The sequence below is a fragment of the Macrobrachium nipponense genome, chromosome 37 (genome assembly GCF_015104395.2).
Source record: "Macrobrachium nipponense isolate FS-2020 chromosome 37, ASM1510439v2, whole genome shotgun sequence".
Taxonomy (NCBI): Eukaryota; Metazoa; Arthropoda; class Malacostraca; order Decapoda; family Palaemonidae; genus Macrobrachium; species Macrobrachium nipponense.
The window spans coordinates 37,386,540-37,402,877 of record NC_061097.1 but is presented as its reverse complement, the minus strand read 5'-3'; the positions used below and the strand labels follow the sequence as shown (position 1 = coordinate 37,402,877).

The 16,338-nt window shown below is 33.6% G+C and overlaps 2 protein-coding genes across 3 annotated transcripts in view; both read left to right on the top strand.

Moving 5' to 3' along the window:
- The first annotated feature begins 234 nt into the window (after window positions 1-234).
- Window positions 235-12,490, top strand: LOC135209150 (chondroadherin-like). Its single transcript, XM_064241810.1, has 10 exons — window positions 235-357; window positions 2,364-2,571; window positions 2,840-3,102; window positions 3,426-3,601; window positions 3,892-4,025; window positions 4,443-4,595; window positions 8,182-8,362; window positions 8,970-9,109; window positions 9,811-9,962; window positions 10,882-12,490. Exons 1-10 carry the CDS (start codon window positions 250-252, stop codon window positions 10,981-10,983), a joined length of 1,617 nt encoding a protein of 538 aa, XP_064097880.1. The 5' UTR covers window positions 235-249; the 3' UTR covers window positions 10,984-12,490.
- A 1,259-nt stretch (window positions 12,491-13,749) lies between these two features.
- LOC135209149 (calpain-A-like) overlaps window positions 13,750-16,338 on the top strand; it is a 57,042-nt gene continuing 54,453 nt past the window's right edge. Inside the window, exon 1 of one of the 2 annotated variants that reach the window (XM_064241807.1) lies at window positions 13,750-15,003. In XM_064241807.1, the coding sequence (XP_064097877.1) occupies window positions 14,899-15,003 (105 nt within the window). In that variant the 5' untranslated portion in view covers window positions 13,750-14,898. The remainder of the gene's footprint in view (window positions 15,004-16,338) is intronic. The other variant, XM_064241808.1, reaches the window with a different exon arrangement.

Below are 16,338 nucleotides of genomic sequence, written 5' to 3'. Positions count from 1 at the left end.
ATAGATAGATAGATAGAGAAAGAGTACAAGAATAGAGCCAAAACAAATAACTACTATGACGTCATAGGTGTAACAATGACGTCACAGAATGCCGAAAGTGACCCCAGAAAATATATAGTTTTCCCTTTCATTCCTCAGCCACAAATGTCCCTCACTATTTCTATTTACAGGAAAGAAACGAAGATAAAACACAGAGAGAAAGATTAGCAAATGAAATTCAATCCCAGCGACCAGACTGTGACGTAATCGATGACGTCACGGCTTGCCGAGGAAGCAGCTTCTTTCCGCCAACGAGCGTCATTCCAGCACTGTCTTCCGAGCGAGTTGGAGCTTCTCCGAGATTGTCTTCTACATTTTGTAAGTAGATATCTATCTCTCTCTCGCTCTTTCTTTTTATATGGATCAGTCCTTAATTAAATGTGGATGACTTCCTTATACATAATCATATATTTATATAATGCTGTAAGGGCTGTTCTGTACAACTGTGGTGTATGTGGTTAAATGCTATCAATATAATGTTATTTCAATTAAACGTGTGGCTTATCCATAACTGAATTTGTACAGTGTTCAAGTACATAAAATTAAACTGTGTTGAGATATTATGAAAAATAAACGAATAGTAAATACTTCTATTTTGAATATGTCTATATATATATATATATATAGTTTTATATATATATATATATATATAGATATATATATATGGTATGTATAATGGTTGTGTTTGATACTGTTTTTTTTATTGTGGTGAATATTTTTATATTACTGTATAATCATATATATATATATATATATGATATATATATATATATATATATATATATATATATATATATACATATAAGGTTGATGCATCTAAGGTGTTTATTAGTTGACTTGAAGAAAGTGTTTTAATTTTCTAAAAGATTTAGTATATATATATATATATATATATATATATATATATATATATATATATGTATATGTATGTGTGTGTGTGTGTGTTTTCTATACAGACGCAACCATACACCCAGTGTATAAAAAAGCCAACTCAGAAGGAAGGAACCACAAAAGCAAAACGCAAATCCCACGTCATGGTCTGACGATTCTTTTGCGAAGAGCGAGAACGAAAACCAGTCCCGTCACACTGTCATTTGAGAGTGGGTGAAGTTCGCGCGCGGGGGAGGTGGGGGGGGGGGGGGGGGGGTGGGGGGGGGGGGGGGGGGGGGGGGGGGGGGGGGGGGGGGGGGGAGAATTGGGTGTCCGTGTCCGTGTGGGCGTGGGAGTTTACGAAAAGGTTGGGGGTATTTGAAAGGGGGTTAAAAGTGATGCCAAACAAAGGGTAGAGTCAAAAATGGAGTGAGTTATATAGGTATTAGCTAACATTTGAAGGTGAGGTTGCTAGACCCATAGCCTTGGCTTTGAGAATATTCGTGGGAATAGTATACCACGCCGGTCACCAATCCAAGCACTGACCATAGACTATGGGGCTTAGCCTTCCTGTTTTGGAGGTGAAAACGTTTATGTTAGGTAAATAATAATAATAATAATAATAATAATAATAATAATAATAATAATAATAATAATAATATAGTTGCCTACAACGAAATGGCATTTTACATGGTCCAGCTCCTACGCGCAGGCGCGGGGACAAGCAAAGCTCAACTTACTTCCGAATAAAGAACCGACACTCTCTCTCTCTCTCCCTCTCTCTCTCCGGCGAACGAATTATCAAGAACATATTAAAATTGATTGAGATCAATTAATGGTAAAGAGATAGATATAAACGTAATAAAGAGTTCAAGGTGTTTTAGCCGAATAGAATAAGATTTATATATTATATATATATATATATATATATAATATATATATATATATATATATATATACATACATAATAGATACAAATGACATAATCAGCGAACGTCACAGAGAGAGAGAGAGAGAGAGAGAGAGAGAGAGAGAGAGAGAGAGAAGACAAACATACATAACTCTCGTGATGCAAAGGATTTAATTCTCATGACCTGACTTAAAATACGACAAAAAATAAGTATTAAAAAGTTGCATGATAAGGCAGTCAGCCATGAGAGACGCATTAGCAGTGATTACCGTCATTATTTCTGCATGCGCATGTTCACTTTATGCATGCGAGTTGGTGTATGCTTTTAATTTCCTTCACCAGTTAAAAAAAAAAAAGTAAATGTCTTCCGTCGTAGAAATCTATTCATCATTTTGTATCGTCAAATATCTTGAACATCCATCGTACGATTTCATTATTTTTCTCTAAATTCTCTTTATTGATGATTAAATCATTTGAATTTGAATCATATTCTCTTTAGCGATGAATAAATCATATTGATTTAAACCGTATTTATCCCCTAAAGCAAAACAGGACAGAAGCGATGACACAGTTACGCGAGCGAAAATGCGGCACTGTGACACCAGTGTCATCATCGAAGCGGTTCGGCCTCTTCTTCTTCTACCTGATAGTGGCAATCTTCGTGGGGGCCAGCGCTGCCCCCCAGAGGAAAGAAGAGGACAAATGTCCTACCGAGGAGGAGATCAGACCTTGTTTGTGCCGTGAAATTGATGGTGAGCGTTCTTAAAATAGTCGTCTCGGGAGTACCACTGACTAATGTTACTAATAATGATAGCAGTTTAAGGTATAACAGGATGAATTAACAGTAGTACTAGTGTTTTTGTAACTCTCCCAAACCAACGACCATCACGCTGAGGTCTCTATTGTAGCTAATGACATCTTTATAATAATTTATTAACTGGAGCAGTGAGAAACCTCAAGAATACGTAAGATAAGTCTCAAAATATAAACAAAATCAATCTTTCTCTCTCTCTTTCCCAGCTCTGTACTTCACCTGCCACAGCCTGAGCTCCAAACGGCTCCTCGAGATCGCTGGAGCCGTCGCCAAAAGGCACCTCCAGATCAGAGCTATGAAGATCGCGGACTCTGATCTCGAGGACCTCCCCGAGGGAGCCTTCGACGGCCTAGAGATCGAGCAGCTGGTTATCGTCAGTAGTAAATTGGGCGCCGTCGGTGAAAAGGTCTTCGCCGGCCTCGGGAATTCGCTCAGGGAACTCGTCCTTGACAACGACGAGCTGGAGGAGGTGAGTCTAGTTCGAAATTTTTTTTGAAGTTGGGGGTATCAGGTAGAATATGCTAAGTCTTTGAGATACTACTATCAATTTTCTCAGTTTAAAATTAAACAATAACGAGTCAATCTGTTTAAAAATAATTGCCATTTATACCGTAAAATTATAAGGAACTCGTTGTTGACAACACCGTCACTCCAACACAGTGTTGCCAGACAACCTTATCCAAAATAAGTGCTACGAAACTTGCATCAGACTTAGCATGCCTGGTGTAAACAACGATTATAATTTACCATTTCTTTAACTGATAATAATACTCTTCCACAATGACTCCACAGGTCCCCACAGACTCCCTGAGCTACCTTGGAGCCTTGGAGACGCTCCATTTGAGCTCCAACCAGATCCAGAAGGTGCCCAACTATGCCTTCGGTAAGCTGGAGAATCTGCAGGAACTTCGTCTGGGACGCAACAACATAAGTCGCGTCGACAGTCTGGCTTTTGGCAACTGCTGCAGTAGAGAGAGAGAGAGAGAGAGAGAACGAGAGAGAGAGAGAGGAGAAGAGAGGAGAGAGTAGAGAGAGAGAGAGGGGGGGGGGGGGTTGGGAGGGGGTGCAGATGTCAAGACAGACAGGTGTAGAAAGAGATGATATTGGCCTCCACGGTTGCATGAATTACACACACACACACACACACACACACACACACACACACACACACACACACATATATATATATATATATATATATATATATATATATATATATATATATATATATATATATATAATCCGGTCTTTCTTCCAGGGAACTGAAAATGCTGGACTTGTCTAGCAACATATTAAGAAGCGTCCCAACTGAATCCTTTTTCAACCTGGCTAACCTTACTGTTCTCAAGTTAGATGGGAATAAAATTGAAGGCATCGGTGAAGAAGCCTTTTTCAGGTAATTATTATTATTATATTATTATTATTATTATTATTATTATTATTATTATTAGTTATTATTATTATTATTATTATTATTTATTATTGTCGAAATTAATCTACCTCTTCATATGAAATACACACACACACACACACACATATATATATATATATATATATATATATATATATATATATATATATATATATATATATATATATATATATATATATATATATGATATATATGTATATATATATATATATATATATATATATATATATATATATATATATATATATAATGTGCATGCATTTGTCATATGTGTGCATAGCAAATACATAAACAAGGTGTTTAGAAAATAAAGAACACCAACACGAAACAAAATATTTATACAACACCAGTGACCTTAACCTCTCTCTCTCTCTGACCAGGCTTGACCCAGCTGAACACGCTCGACCTTGAAAACAACCTGATCTCAACCGTGGAGGACAATGCCTTTAGGAAGTCGTGGGTCCAGAACCTCGTCCTGACGAAGAACCTGCTGGAGGGCTTGAACAACTTCTCCTTCGTCGGGTTGGAAAGTAAGGACTAAAATTTCACGTAACCTCTCCACCCACGTTTGACCTGGTGGGGTAAGGCTATGGACCCTATAGTAGATTCACATCAACCGTGCATTTGATGTCTAGGCCAGTCCCTTACGACGCTCCTGATTGGCTGTTGATAAGCCAATCACAGGGCTGGAAATTCTAAGTCTCCCTCGAGAGATCACATAGGCAGGATGTATGATCCACTTCTCCTGAGGGATACGTCTTTCAAAAGTATCCCTCAGGATAGGTGGAACATACAACTTGCCTATGTGAACTCTCGAGAGAAACTGAGAGTTTTCAGCCCTGTGATTGGCTTATCAACTGCCAATCAGGAGCGTCGTAAGGGACTGGCCTAATCATCAGCTGCACTGTTGATGTGAATCTACTATAGTGACTCAGCACTTGGACTGGTCTTAAGGGCGTCAGTCTATTTAAATTGCCCCAAACAGCGGATTCATTGCTGGAAGTGGTTATATATATTTTTAATATGTAAATTTAAGTTACAGATTTACAAAGACCAGTAAAATATCGGTATATTTACTGATAGTCAAAGATTAGCGAGGAAAAACTCCTGTTAGTTATCGTACATCACATTGGTTGACATTTATCGATTCTCTCTTATAGAGCAGCATTGAATATATCAATTTCATTCGAATGAAGAACCTTTTTTAAATATTTGCTATAAGCGTTATGTGATAGGACTTTCTCTCCTTAACAAATATACTTGACAATTGCAAATCACTATGAAAAAAATTTGAATGATGAAAGAGGGCGTTATTACGTGTCAAACTTTAGCAAATGCAAACAAAAAGTAGTTTTTTTACTTTGATGTCCTCCTATGGCACTATTTTACCTTAACTTTCACATATGAAACCAAACAAACTTGTTTTCTTCTTCTCTGATATCAACCTATGGTACAATTTTATCTCTACCTGTTAAAAATGCAACCGAAAATAGTAGTTTTATTCCACTTTGATATCAACTAAACGTCCCTACTTACGAAGCAACCTTTCCTTATCTTAGTCTTGTAAAATAATTGACTACACTCCATTTTTTTCCATCTGTCCATCTGCCTGTGGTGTTTGCGTATGGTAACACTGCGTCCCGGGCTTTAGATAGTTACATACAGCTTACAGTCAACAATAATAATAATATCCTATTTCGAAAATTAACGGTGTAATTAACATACAGTAATTTATTAAAACTCTTTTCGGTTGCAAATGTACACCCAGATATCCTTTTATTTACTTAAAACTTACACATAGCGTAACTATTTAAAGCCCGGGACCCAGTGTTACCATGCGAAAACACCACAGGCGGATGGACAAATGGAAAAAAAACAGAGTATAGCTCTGTAACACCAACCACAAACTTCAAAAGATAAAAAAAATTAATTAACCAATAATAACTTCTACACAAACTTCAAAAGTCAAAATGCATTTCAATTAACCAATTCTAACTTTTACAGAAACTTCAAAAGTCAAAAAAGCATTCTAACTTCTACACAAACTTCAAAAGTCAAAAAACATTTCAATTAACCAATTCTAACTTCTACAGAAACTTCAAAAGTCAAAAATTATTATAAAACACCAATCCTAACTTCTATAAAATCTTCCAAAGTAAAAGAGCATTTCAATTAACCAATTCTAACTTCACCAGAAACTTCAAAAGTCAAAAAGCATTTTAATTAACCAATTCTAACTTCTACAGCAACTTCAAAAAGTCTAAAATAATTTCAATTAACCAATTTTAATTTCTACAGAAACTTCAAAAGTCAAAAGGCATGTCAATTAACCAATTCTAACTTCTACAGAACATTCAAAAAGTCAAAAAGCATGCCAATTAACCAATTCTAATTTCTACAGAAACCTCAAAAGTAAAAAAACATGTCAATTAACCAATTCTAATTTCTACAGAAACTTCAAAAGTCAAAAGGTATTTCAATTAACCGATTCTAACTTCTACAGCAACTTCAAAAAGTAAAACAGAATGTCAATTAACCAATTGGAATTTCTACATAAACCTCAAAAGTCAAAAAGCATGTTAATTAACCAATTCTAACTTCTACCGAACCTTCAAAAAGTGAAAAAGCATTTCATTAACCAATTCTAACTTCTACAGAACTTCCAAAGCCAAAAATCATTTTAATTAACCAATTCTAACTTCTAGAGAAACTTCAAAATTCAAAAAACATTTCTATTAACCGATTCTAACTTCTACAGAAACTTCAAAAGTCAAAAAGCATTTCAATCAACCAATTCTAACTTCTATAGAACCTTCCAAAGTCAAAAATTATTTTTATTAACCAATTCTAACTTCTGCAGAAACTTCAAAATTCAAAAAGCAATGAAATTAACCAATTCTAACTTCTACAGAAACTTCAAGAGTCAAAAAACCTTTTAATTAACCAATTCTAACTACTACAGAAACTTCAAAAAGTCAAAAAGCATTTCAATTAACCAATTCTAACTTCTACAGAAACTTCAAAATTTAAAATCATTTCAATTAACCGATTCTAACTTCTACAGAACCTTCAAGAGTCAAAAAACCTTTTAATTAACCAATTCTAACTTCTACAGAAACTTCAAAAGTCAAAAAGCAACTAAATTAACCAATTCTAACTTCTACAGAAACTTCAAAAGTCAAAAAGCATTTCAATTAACCAATTCTAACTTCTACAGAAACTTCAAAAGACAAAAAGCATTTCAATTAACCAATTCTAACTTCTATAGCAACTTCTAAAGTCAAAAAGCATTTCAATTAACCAATCCTAACTTCTACAGAACTTCAAAAGTCAATAAACCTTTTAATTAACCAATTCTAACTTCTACAGAAACTTCAAAAAGTAAAAGAGCAATTCAATTAAACAATTCTAACTTCTGCAGACCCACTGTTTAGCGTAGGCTCTGAATCACTGCGTTGCTGGGTCAACAGAATTTTAAGCCACAAATGCGTATATGGATAAATATGTCTAAATGAATAAAAAGGAGAACTTTTTAGAATTATAACATTGCACTTTATTAATGTGTGATTTGGATGAAAAAAAAAAAAGTTTAATTTTCACTTCATAAAACGTACACATCTTTAATGAATGGATGTAAGCTTTCATGAGTATAAGGAATATTAATAAATATGAGAAAACTCTAATTGGTAAAAATGAATAATTTTGAGAAAAAACTGCATAATCCCGATTAATGAAATGCAATCAAATAATAAGCAAATCTAACCTTTGAAATAGGATAATGTATAACTTTACAGTTTCACAAACTTAGCTCTTCACGTCACACATTCTCCACCTTCCTTACCACCTTCATTATTCATTCGCTATGAGGATGTCCTTCACTTAACTCGACATTCATCTCTAACTTCTACAGAAACTTCAAAATTCAAAAAGCATTTCAATTAACCAATTCTAACTTCTACAGAAACGTCAAAAGTCAAAAAGCATTTTAATTAACCAATTCTAACTTCTACAGAACCTTCAAAGGTCAAAAAGCATTGTAAAATAACAACCTAACTTCTAATGAAACTTCAAAAGCCAACAAAAAAGTTTAAACCAATCAATTCTAACTTCCACCAGATGCGACCCAGTGGATAGACCTAAGTCACAACAACTTCTCCTCCATTCCTGCGCAGACTCTGAAGAACTTGACTCGCCTCCGGCACCTTGACCTCTCCCATAACAAACTGTCTAGATTAGAAGACGGCTCGTTCAGCAAGTTCGGTCCGCATTTGCGCTATATTGAACTCAACAATAACAAGTGAGTTCGACAGTGTTTGATATATATATATATATATATATATATATATATATATATATATATATATATATATATATATATATATATATATATATATATATATATATATAATTTACACCCAAGGGGGAACTATAATTGATAAATGCTTATATTATCACTATGGATGTAAGTTATTCTCGGGGGTATATTTAATTATGTATTTAATGATATTTGTGCATTGATATTTGTGAATGAGATATATATATATATATATATATATATATATATATATATATATATATAAATATAATATATATATTGCTGTGGTTTCGAAACAATCCTCTGAGCGGCATATATATATATATATAGATATATATATATATATATATATATATATATATATATATATCACTCAAATCTAAAGAATTTCCTACTCTTAAATCACTATTTCCTTATAGCTTAAATATTCAAAACCAAAAATTATCATAGCTTTGAAAACAATCACTAAACATCTCTGTAACCCAAAAAACGATTACAAAACATTGCTGTAGTTTTGAAACAATCCTCTGAGCGGCCAAGGAAGAGAAACGAGAATTCCAGAGTCTCATTTCTAGGAATGCTATTCCAGGTTACAAGACATCTCGCCCAAGGCCCTTCAGGAACTGGAATCGGTCGAATTCCTCATGTTGGCCCACAACAACTTGACCAAGCTGCCGAGGAGCACCGTGCAGGGCATAATTAATACCGTCTTCATGTTTGATCTCTCGGGTGAGTCAGGATTCTCTCTCTCTCTCTCTCTCTTCAGTAATTATCTTTCTCTCTGAATTCAAGTTCAAAATCAGCAGTTCTATTCCTCTCTCTCTCTCTCTCTCTCTCTCTCTCTCTCTCTCTCTCTCTCTCTCTCAAGGTCCCTTTCCTTAAGCTTCTATAGAATTCCACCTGGAGCTTTATGTCAAATCTTGTTAAAAGATAAATATTATTATTATTATTATTATTATTATTATTATTATTATTATTATTATTATTATTATTATTATTATTATTATTATTATTATTAGCGTAATCTTTAGGAGAACTTTGATTCATATCTGAATTCAAGAGTTTTTTTTTATTTTCATGTGATATTTCATAAATTAGTTGAAATAACTCTTTCTGGAGTTCCTTAAAGCTATGGAGTATTGCATTTTGTAGGATATTACGTCTTTCACAACCAACTATGATGCTTTTGATTGGGAAAATCGTATTTAATCTTAAGATATTTGTTATTAAGTAACAAAATATCAAAATAAGAAAGGTTTCCAGTAGAGAAATATTGTCAAAGTCTCCCCCAAGCTTTGTCAAAGAAACTAAACCAAAATCGAATCATAGAGCATCTTTATATACAAAAATTTATAAACTGACACAAAACACATGACATAGCCTAATCAATTCTCTTCTTCTTCTTTCCCGCGAATGGTTTGAATTGACAGACAATCCCCTGATCTGCGGTTGCCAGCTGCAGTGGCTGAAGGAGTGGCTGGATTCCGTCAACCCGCTGGACAGACTGACCCCTGACCCTATCTGCTTCATCGAGGGCACCCAGCATCTCCAGTTCGTCCGGCAGCTGACCTGCACCCCGGAGGTAAAGTACCACTGATGTCAATGTCATAAAGATGGGACAATCTCTGTGTTCATTTGGATCATTTAGGTCGCCATCTTTCCCCCACCATTTTTATGTTGTCGGTGCTCTTTGCGTTACTGTTATCACTGACATTTAACTTATTTCAAGATGGTTTCACTATTACTGGGGCCAGTGAGTCTGGAGGTTTCATTATCATACTCTGGCAATCTACAGGCTAACAGTGATGTAGGTTGCCAGAGCACGATTATGCAACCTTCAGACCAGATAGCTGAGTCATAACTACCAGAATGGTGTTATTTCATACCAAAGGGTCCTTTTTAATTTCTACGGAGATTGTTGTATACCAGCACTGTTTTCTGTGAAGTATTAGCCATTTTTGCAGTCTTTGCAATAATATCTGCTTATGGTGTCCTTAAAATGATAAAAAAAAAAAAACAGTTCAAAATTAGGCCATGAAACTTTTGATGTATTAGCTAATTTTACAGTCATTGCAATAATATCTGCTTATAGTTTCCTTAAAATGATAAGAAAAAAACAGCTCAAAATTTGGCAATGGAACTTTTGACTCAACTGAATAACCAGGAAATTTAAATCTTCATTAGCAGACACAGCCGCGCAGTGTTGCCAATTAGTATGTGTTTACCCTCCAAAATGTGTACAAGACTTACACAAAACCGTGGAAATAAATGAAATTAGCGTATCCATTTGTAGTTTATATACATATTAGATCAATTTTATCATTATTGCATTACTATGACAACTAGAATTCATGGAAAAAGTTTGTAAATGCATCGGCTTATGTGTGAAGCTCCACTAAATTGGCAACGATGGTCGTCACACAGGGTGTCAAATCCCGCACTGAACGCTCCCTCATAACAATGATTTCTTCTTCCTCTTCTTCTTCTTCTTCTGTTTGCAGGAGGGAGACCTGGTCCTTTCTGAGCAATCACAGGTCTGCTCCGGTCTCGACTGCGCCCAATCTCTGGCCACTTTCTTCTCGGAACGTATCCGGTGGCACTAGACCGAAGTCTCGCTTTCGTAAGCATGGAAATGACGCCAGAGATGAATGTCGAGTTAAGTGAAGGACATCCTCATAGCGAATGAATAATGAAGGTGGTAAGGAAGGTGGAGAATGTGTGACGTGAAGAGCTAAGTTTGTGAAACTGTAAAGTTATACATTATCCTATTTCAAAGGTTAGATTTGCTTATTATTTGATTGCATTTCATTAATCGGGATTATGCAGTTTTTTCTCAAAATTATTCATTTTTACCAATTAGAATTTTCTCATATTTATTAATATTCCTTATACTCATGAAAGCTTACATCCATTCATTAAAGATGTGTACGTTTTATGAAGTGAAAATTAAACTTTTTTTTTTTTCATCCAAATCACACATTAATAAAGTGCAATGTTATAATTCTAAAAAGTTCTCCTTTTTATTCATTTAGACATATTTATCCATATACGCATTTGTGGCTTAAAATTCTGTTGACCCAGCAACGCAGTGATTCAGAGCCTACGCTAAACAGTGGGTCATTGGACAAATGAACTAACAAGTGTTCACAAAGTTATATTCGTTTAGGAACACAGTGGCTCAGATTTCGAGTTAAGCAGTGGGCCACAAGTTGTAAATTGCCTAATGTCTTTGTTTTCGTTGCTGAGTTATGCGTAATTATATAGTTTTAGATCTTGGCTCCATTTACTTGAATTAGACATTATTTCATATACATATGTATAATCCATTTATGTATCCATATAAGATATCGTAGATGCCCTGGTATACGTCATTTCATGTTTCTAGGTATACATGGCTGTGATTAGGCTTCATTGCAATATGCAACAAGGATGCAATTATTAGTTGCATAGCCCCATGACATAATATGTGCAGGAATATGCCTACATTGCATTTGCATTAATATATAGATAAATTTGAAATTCTAGGTAAGTTGTTCCTAACCTTATTGTTCAGACCACACTCCATTTTTTATTAAATAGCAAAAGCTATTAACAAGAATCACAATGCCCATCGAATTTCAAGTAAATGTCAAAATAAGACGAGTTTAAATTGACCTGCATTTTAAATACAAACACTCATGTTGGCAATACTGAAGACGCGTGATGCCAATTCGTGTATTTCTTGGCAAAATTGTTTTCTCTGGTAATACAGATGTATAATAGATATAGAATGATTTAACCGTATATGCTAATACCATAAATTTCTGTTGAGTGATCTATTTGGTATTCTACAACCTTCCTATGCACTCTCAAATAGAATCAGGAATCTGTCATGTATATATTCAGCTAACATCTTCAAAATAGTTATGCTTTAAATGATATACCTTAGATATGATGTTAATATTCCTGAACAATATTTTTCAATCGTGTTAAGAGCTATCACCATAAATGACAAATCCGTCATTAAACTCTTATTATGAATCACTAATCAATAACTTGTCTTACTGATGACGTGGCCACTTCAGGAGTAATTCGTTGATATGGTAAAATTTAATAAATAAATAAATGTTACAGGCTGCTTTTCACTGTCAATACCCTGTGTCATGGTATTTGATTATACGTCGGAGTGTATAATCATTTATATATATATACATATATATATATATAATATATATATATATATATATATATATATATATATATATGTACCAATAAAAACCATCAACTGCTACTTTGACAATTATAAATCATCTTCGTCACTTACACAAGAACAACTGCGTGCAATGTGCAATGTGAAATCAATGCCTGAGGGGAAGTCGGTTCCACAAGTGGCTTTTGATATTTGGCTACAGTGCTATGGTTACCTGCTGTGTGATTTAGGGGATTACGTACCTGTATTGTGCAGGTATGGTTGGGGGCAGGGTGGGGTTGTTGCCTGTGTTATTTTCTTATATGTATTAGCTAATTAGTTTTTGTTTTATTTTGATAGCCTGAAGCTTCTACGAGACGCTGTTTATGATTTATATATATATATATATATATATATATATATATATATATATATAGATATATATATACATATACATACATATATATATATATATATATATATATATGCATATGTATGTGTATATATATATATATATATATCATACATATATATATATATATATATATATATATATATATATATATATATATATATATATATATATATATATTATAGTGTGTGTGTGTGCGTGTATATAACAAGGCCATTAATAATACAAAATTTGACATTAAGAAGTAAGTAATTTATATATATAATGTAATCGTTAAGAATGTTTTTCGTGTTTACAATGTATGCATGAATTAATTCATATACATAATACGTATTAAATTAACGTAATTATATAAGAAAAATCTCGTACAATCAAATATGCAAAAGTAACTCCGTAGAGTTCATCACCAATCTGACATGTAATGTCTTCCCATTGATCGTTAGTAATCAGGTATGTAAACAAAATATTTTCGTTTTTTCCTAATCTGCGCTTAAACTAACATAATTAAGTAATATCAGCATTATTTTCTTATATTCCATAAAATTTATATCATGTAATACGTGTAAATAATCCACTAAACCACTCTCTTCATTCGAAAAAGCTTAATTTTGCTTAGAATCTTTTCAAGGTTCGCCGCTCCCGACTTAGAAACATAGTAACCAAAGCAACATTTTGGTTGACATAGAAAACAGGACTAAGTAACTCCAACCGCGCATGTGCGAGAGTGGTGTGGAGGGATACCAGGCGCTCCTAGCTGAGAAACGGTCAAGGGTCATTATTTCTTTTTATTGCGCGTATTTACATTAGTTTATGTTGATTCTAGCTCTGTTTTAAGGTAAGTTAAGGAATGGCAGAGTCTATTGACTATATTATGTTTAGTAAGTATGTATAATTAAATATTTACGATAATATGTAACCTGTCAACTTCCCGCTAAGTTGCCTGACGCGAGCAAAACTTCAGTATTGTGTCATGTGCAATCGAAGGACCAACACGCATCTCAGCAACGCCTTCCGCGGCCGCTCTCGGGAGAGAAAACTTTCAAAACACTGCCGTTTTCAAACAGGAAAAACATTAAACTACATTCGTGGAATATTCGGGGGGAATCTAAGGATTCAAAATGAATAATCGCAAACAACGAACTACGACGCTTTTGCCGAGTACATAGGATAACACGAGATAGGAAAAGTGTGTAGTAATACTGAACTTAATCCTAGATCAATGAAAGATAACATTCTGTACCGGGAATAAAATGGTTCAGTGTTTTCTGACGATTTTGTTAATAATAATTTTGCCTGCGTCAGTGTGTGTGTTTGTTTCAAGTGATACGGTTTTGCATTGAAAATTGTAAATACTTACGCTTAGTGTATTATCCGTTTACTAATATATTGTGATAAGATTTACAATTTCACTGACTTGGTGACCTTGCGTGTTGGTAATATAATATTAACGGTCTACATTGACAGTCTAAAGGAACGTAGTAATTTAATTCACTTAAGTGAAGATTTACCGCAAGATTAACAACGGATAATTTCAATACATTTGTAAAGTTAACTTATATTATTTACTGAAGGAAACGATAGTATAGTGACTTAAAGTATTAAACTTGAATTACATTAAACCAAAATTACGTTTGGTTTCAAGTACGGCTTTGTTAAGAAAAATGATTTAGAAATACTTTGAAATAATTACGTTCAATTTTGGAATGTAACCTAAACCGTTTCTGAAAAGTGACTTTGGAAAATATAAAGAAAATAAAAAATCGAGAAATAACACTAAATTGCTTACGATGCAAAGTAACTACCACCCCCACCCCCATTTCAACCCAGGCCAGCCCCCTGTCCTCCAACCCCCCCAAAATAATTGAAAAATGAAAATATTCAAAAAGAAGTTAAAATTAACGAAAAAGAGCTAAAAATATATTGTGACCTGGAACCAGCATGGGCTGTGGGGCAAGCATACCCGATTCCCCGTCCAATCAGGTTGAATACTATGACCACGTCAAGATGGCACCTAATGGCACGGGCACTGTGCCCATGCCCGCGGTAAGTCATGGGTAGTTGTAAGGGGAAATAGTGGCGTTTATATTTTATTTTATATATATATATATATATATATATATATATATATATATATATATATATATATATATCTATATATATATATATATATATAAATATATATATTTACACATCCATATTATTATTTATACATATATATATCATATATTATATTTTATATATTTTATAGATTAAATTATATAGGAATTTTTATTTATATTTATATATTTGGTTTATTTATAAATATATTTATATATATATGTATATATATATTATAGTATATATATATAGTATTATATAATATATATATATATATATATATAATATATAAATAAATGATAAATGCCACGAAGGAAAAATAAACGAAGGAGTCTGCGAGATCTTTCGGCTTAAAAGCCCTTTACTGAAGCAGTTACTGACAAAAATACGAGAAAAGACAATACAAGAAGGTTCGTATAACTGACAGATAGGGATTATAAAAGGATTAGTGCCTAGAATCCGACACACCTGGAAGATAAGAAACCTTCCCAAACAAGCATAAACAAAGGGTGCAATTAAAGGTTTAAGACAATCATCTCAGATACAATCTCCAGACAATTACAGGATTATAGGTGACAGCTAAACGGAACCGGTAAACAAAACCATATTCACAAAACATGACAGACATACATTACAATAAAAATTTTTTTTTTTAATAACTCTAAGGCAACTGATTTTTATTTAAGTCAGTTAATTATATATTTGAGGTCATTCTTAAACATGTTACAGATACAAGGGTCTAAATGAAAAAGGCCACGACTAACATTGAAATTACAATGAAAAGTAAGTTGTATTAAAGCAGATTCTAAAAGATTTCGTGATAAGACATCTCTTGACCGTGCAATTACTGAACTGTCAATCCAATTAATTCGGTGGTTGTTTTCACTTAAATGAATAAATAATGCATTAGATTTTTGCCCAGTTTTTACAGAGTATTTATGCTGGCTTAGCCTTACTTCTAAGCCCTTGCTGGACTGTCCGAGATAGAATGAAGGACAATCCATACATGGAATTTTATATATTATGTTGTTGCTTTCTCTGGGGCCATTTTTTATTAACATTCTTTTTAGTGTTATTATAGGAAGAAACAAGGTTGACATTGAAAGCTTTTAACAATGGTTTAATGGTTTCAAATCCGTTAAAATAAGGCAAACTGAGAATGTTCTTAGAATTTTCTTTCTGTGTGTTGTTTTCAGTATAAAACTTTTTGTGGGCTTTATTATAACAAATGTCTAATATATGTGAAGGACAGCATAAATCTTTCCCTATTTTTCTTATGTA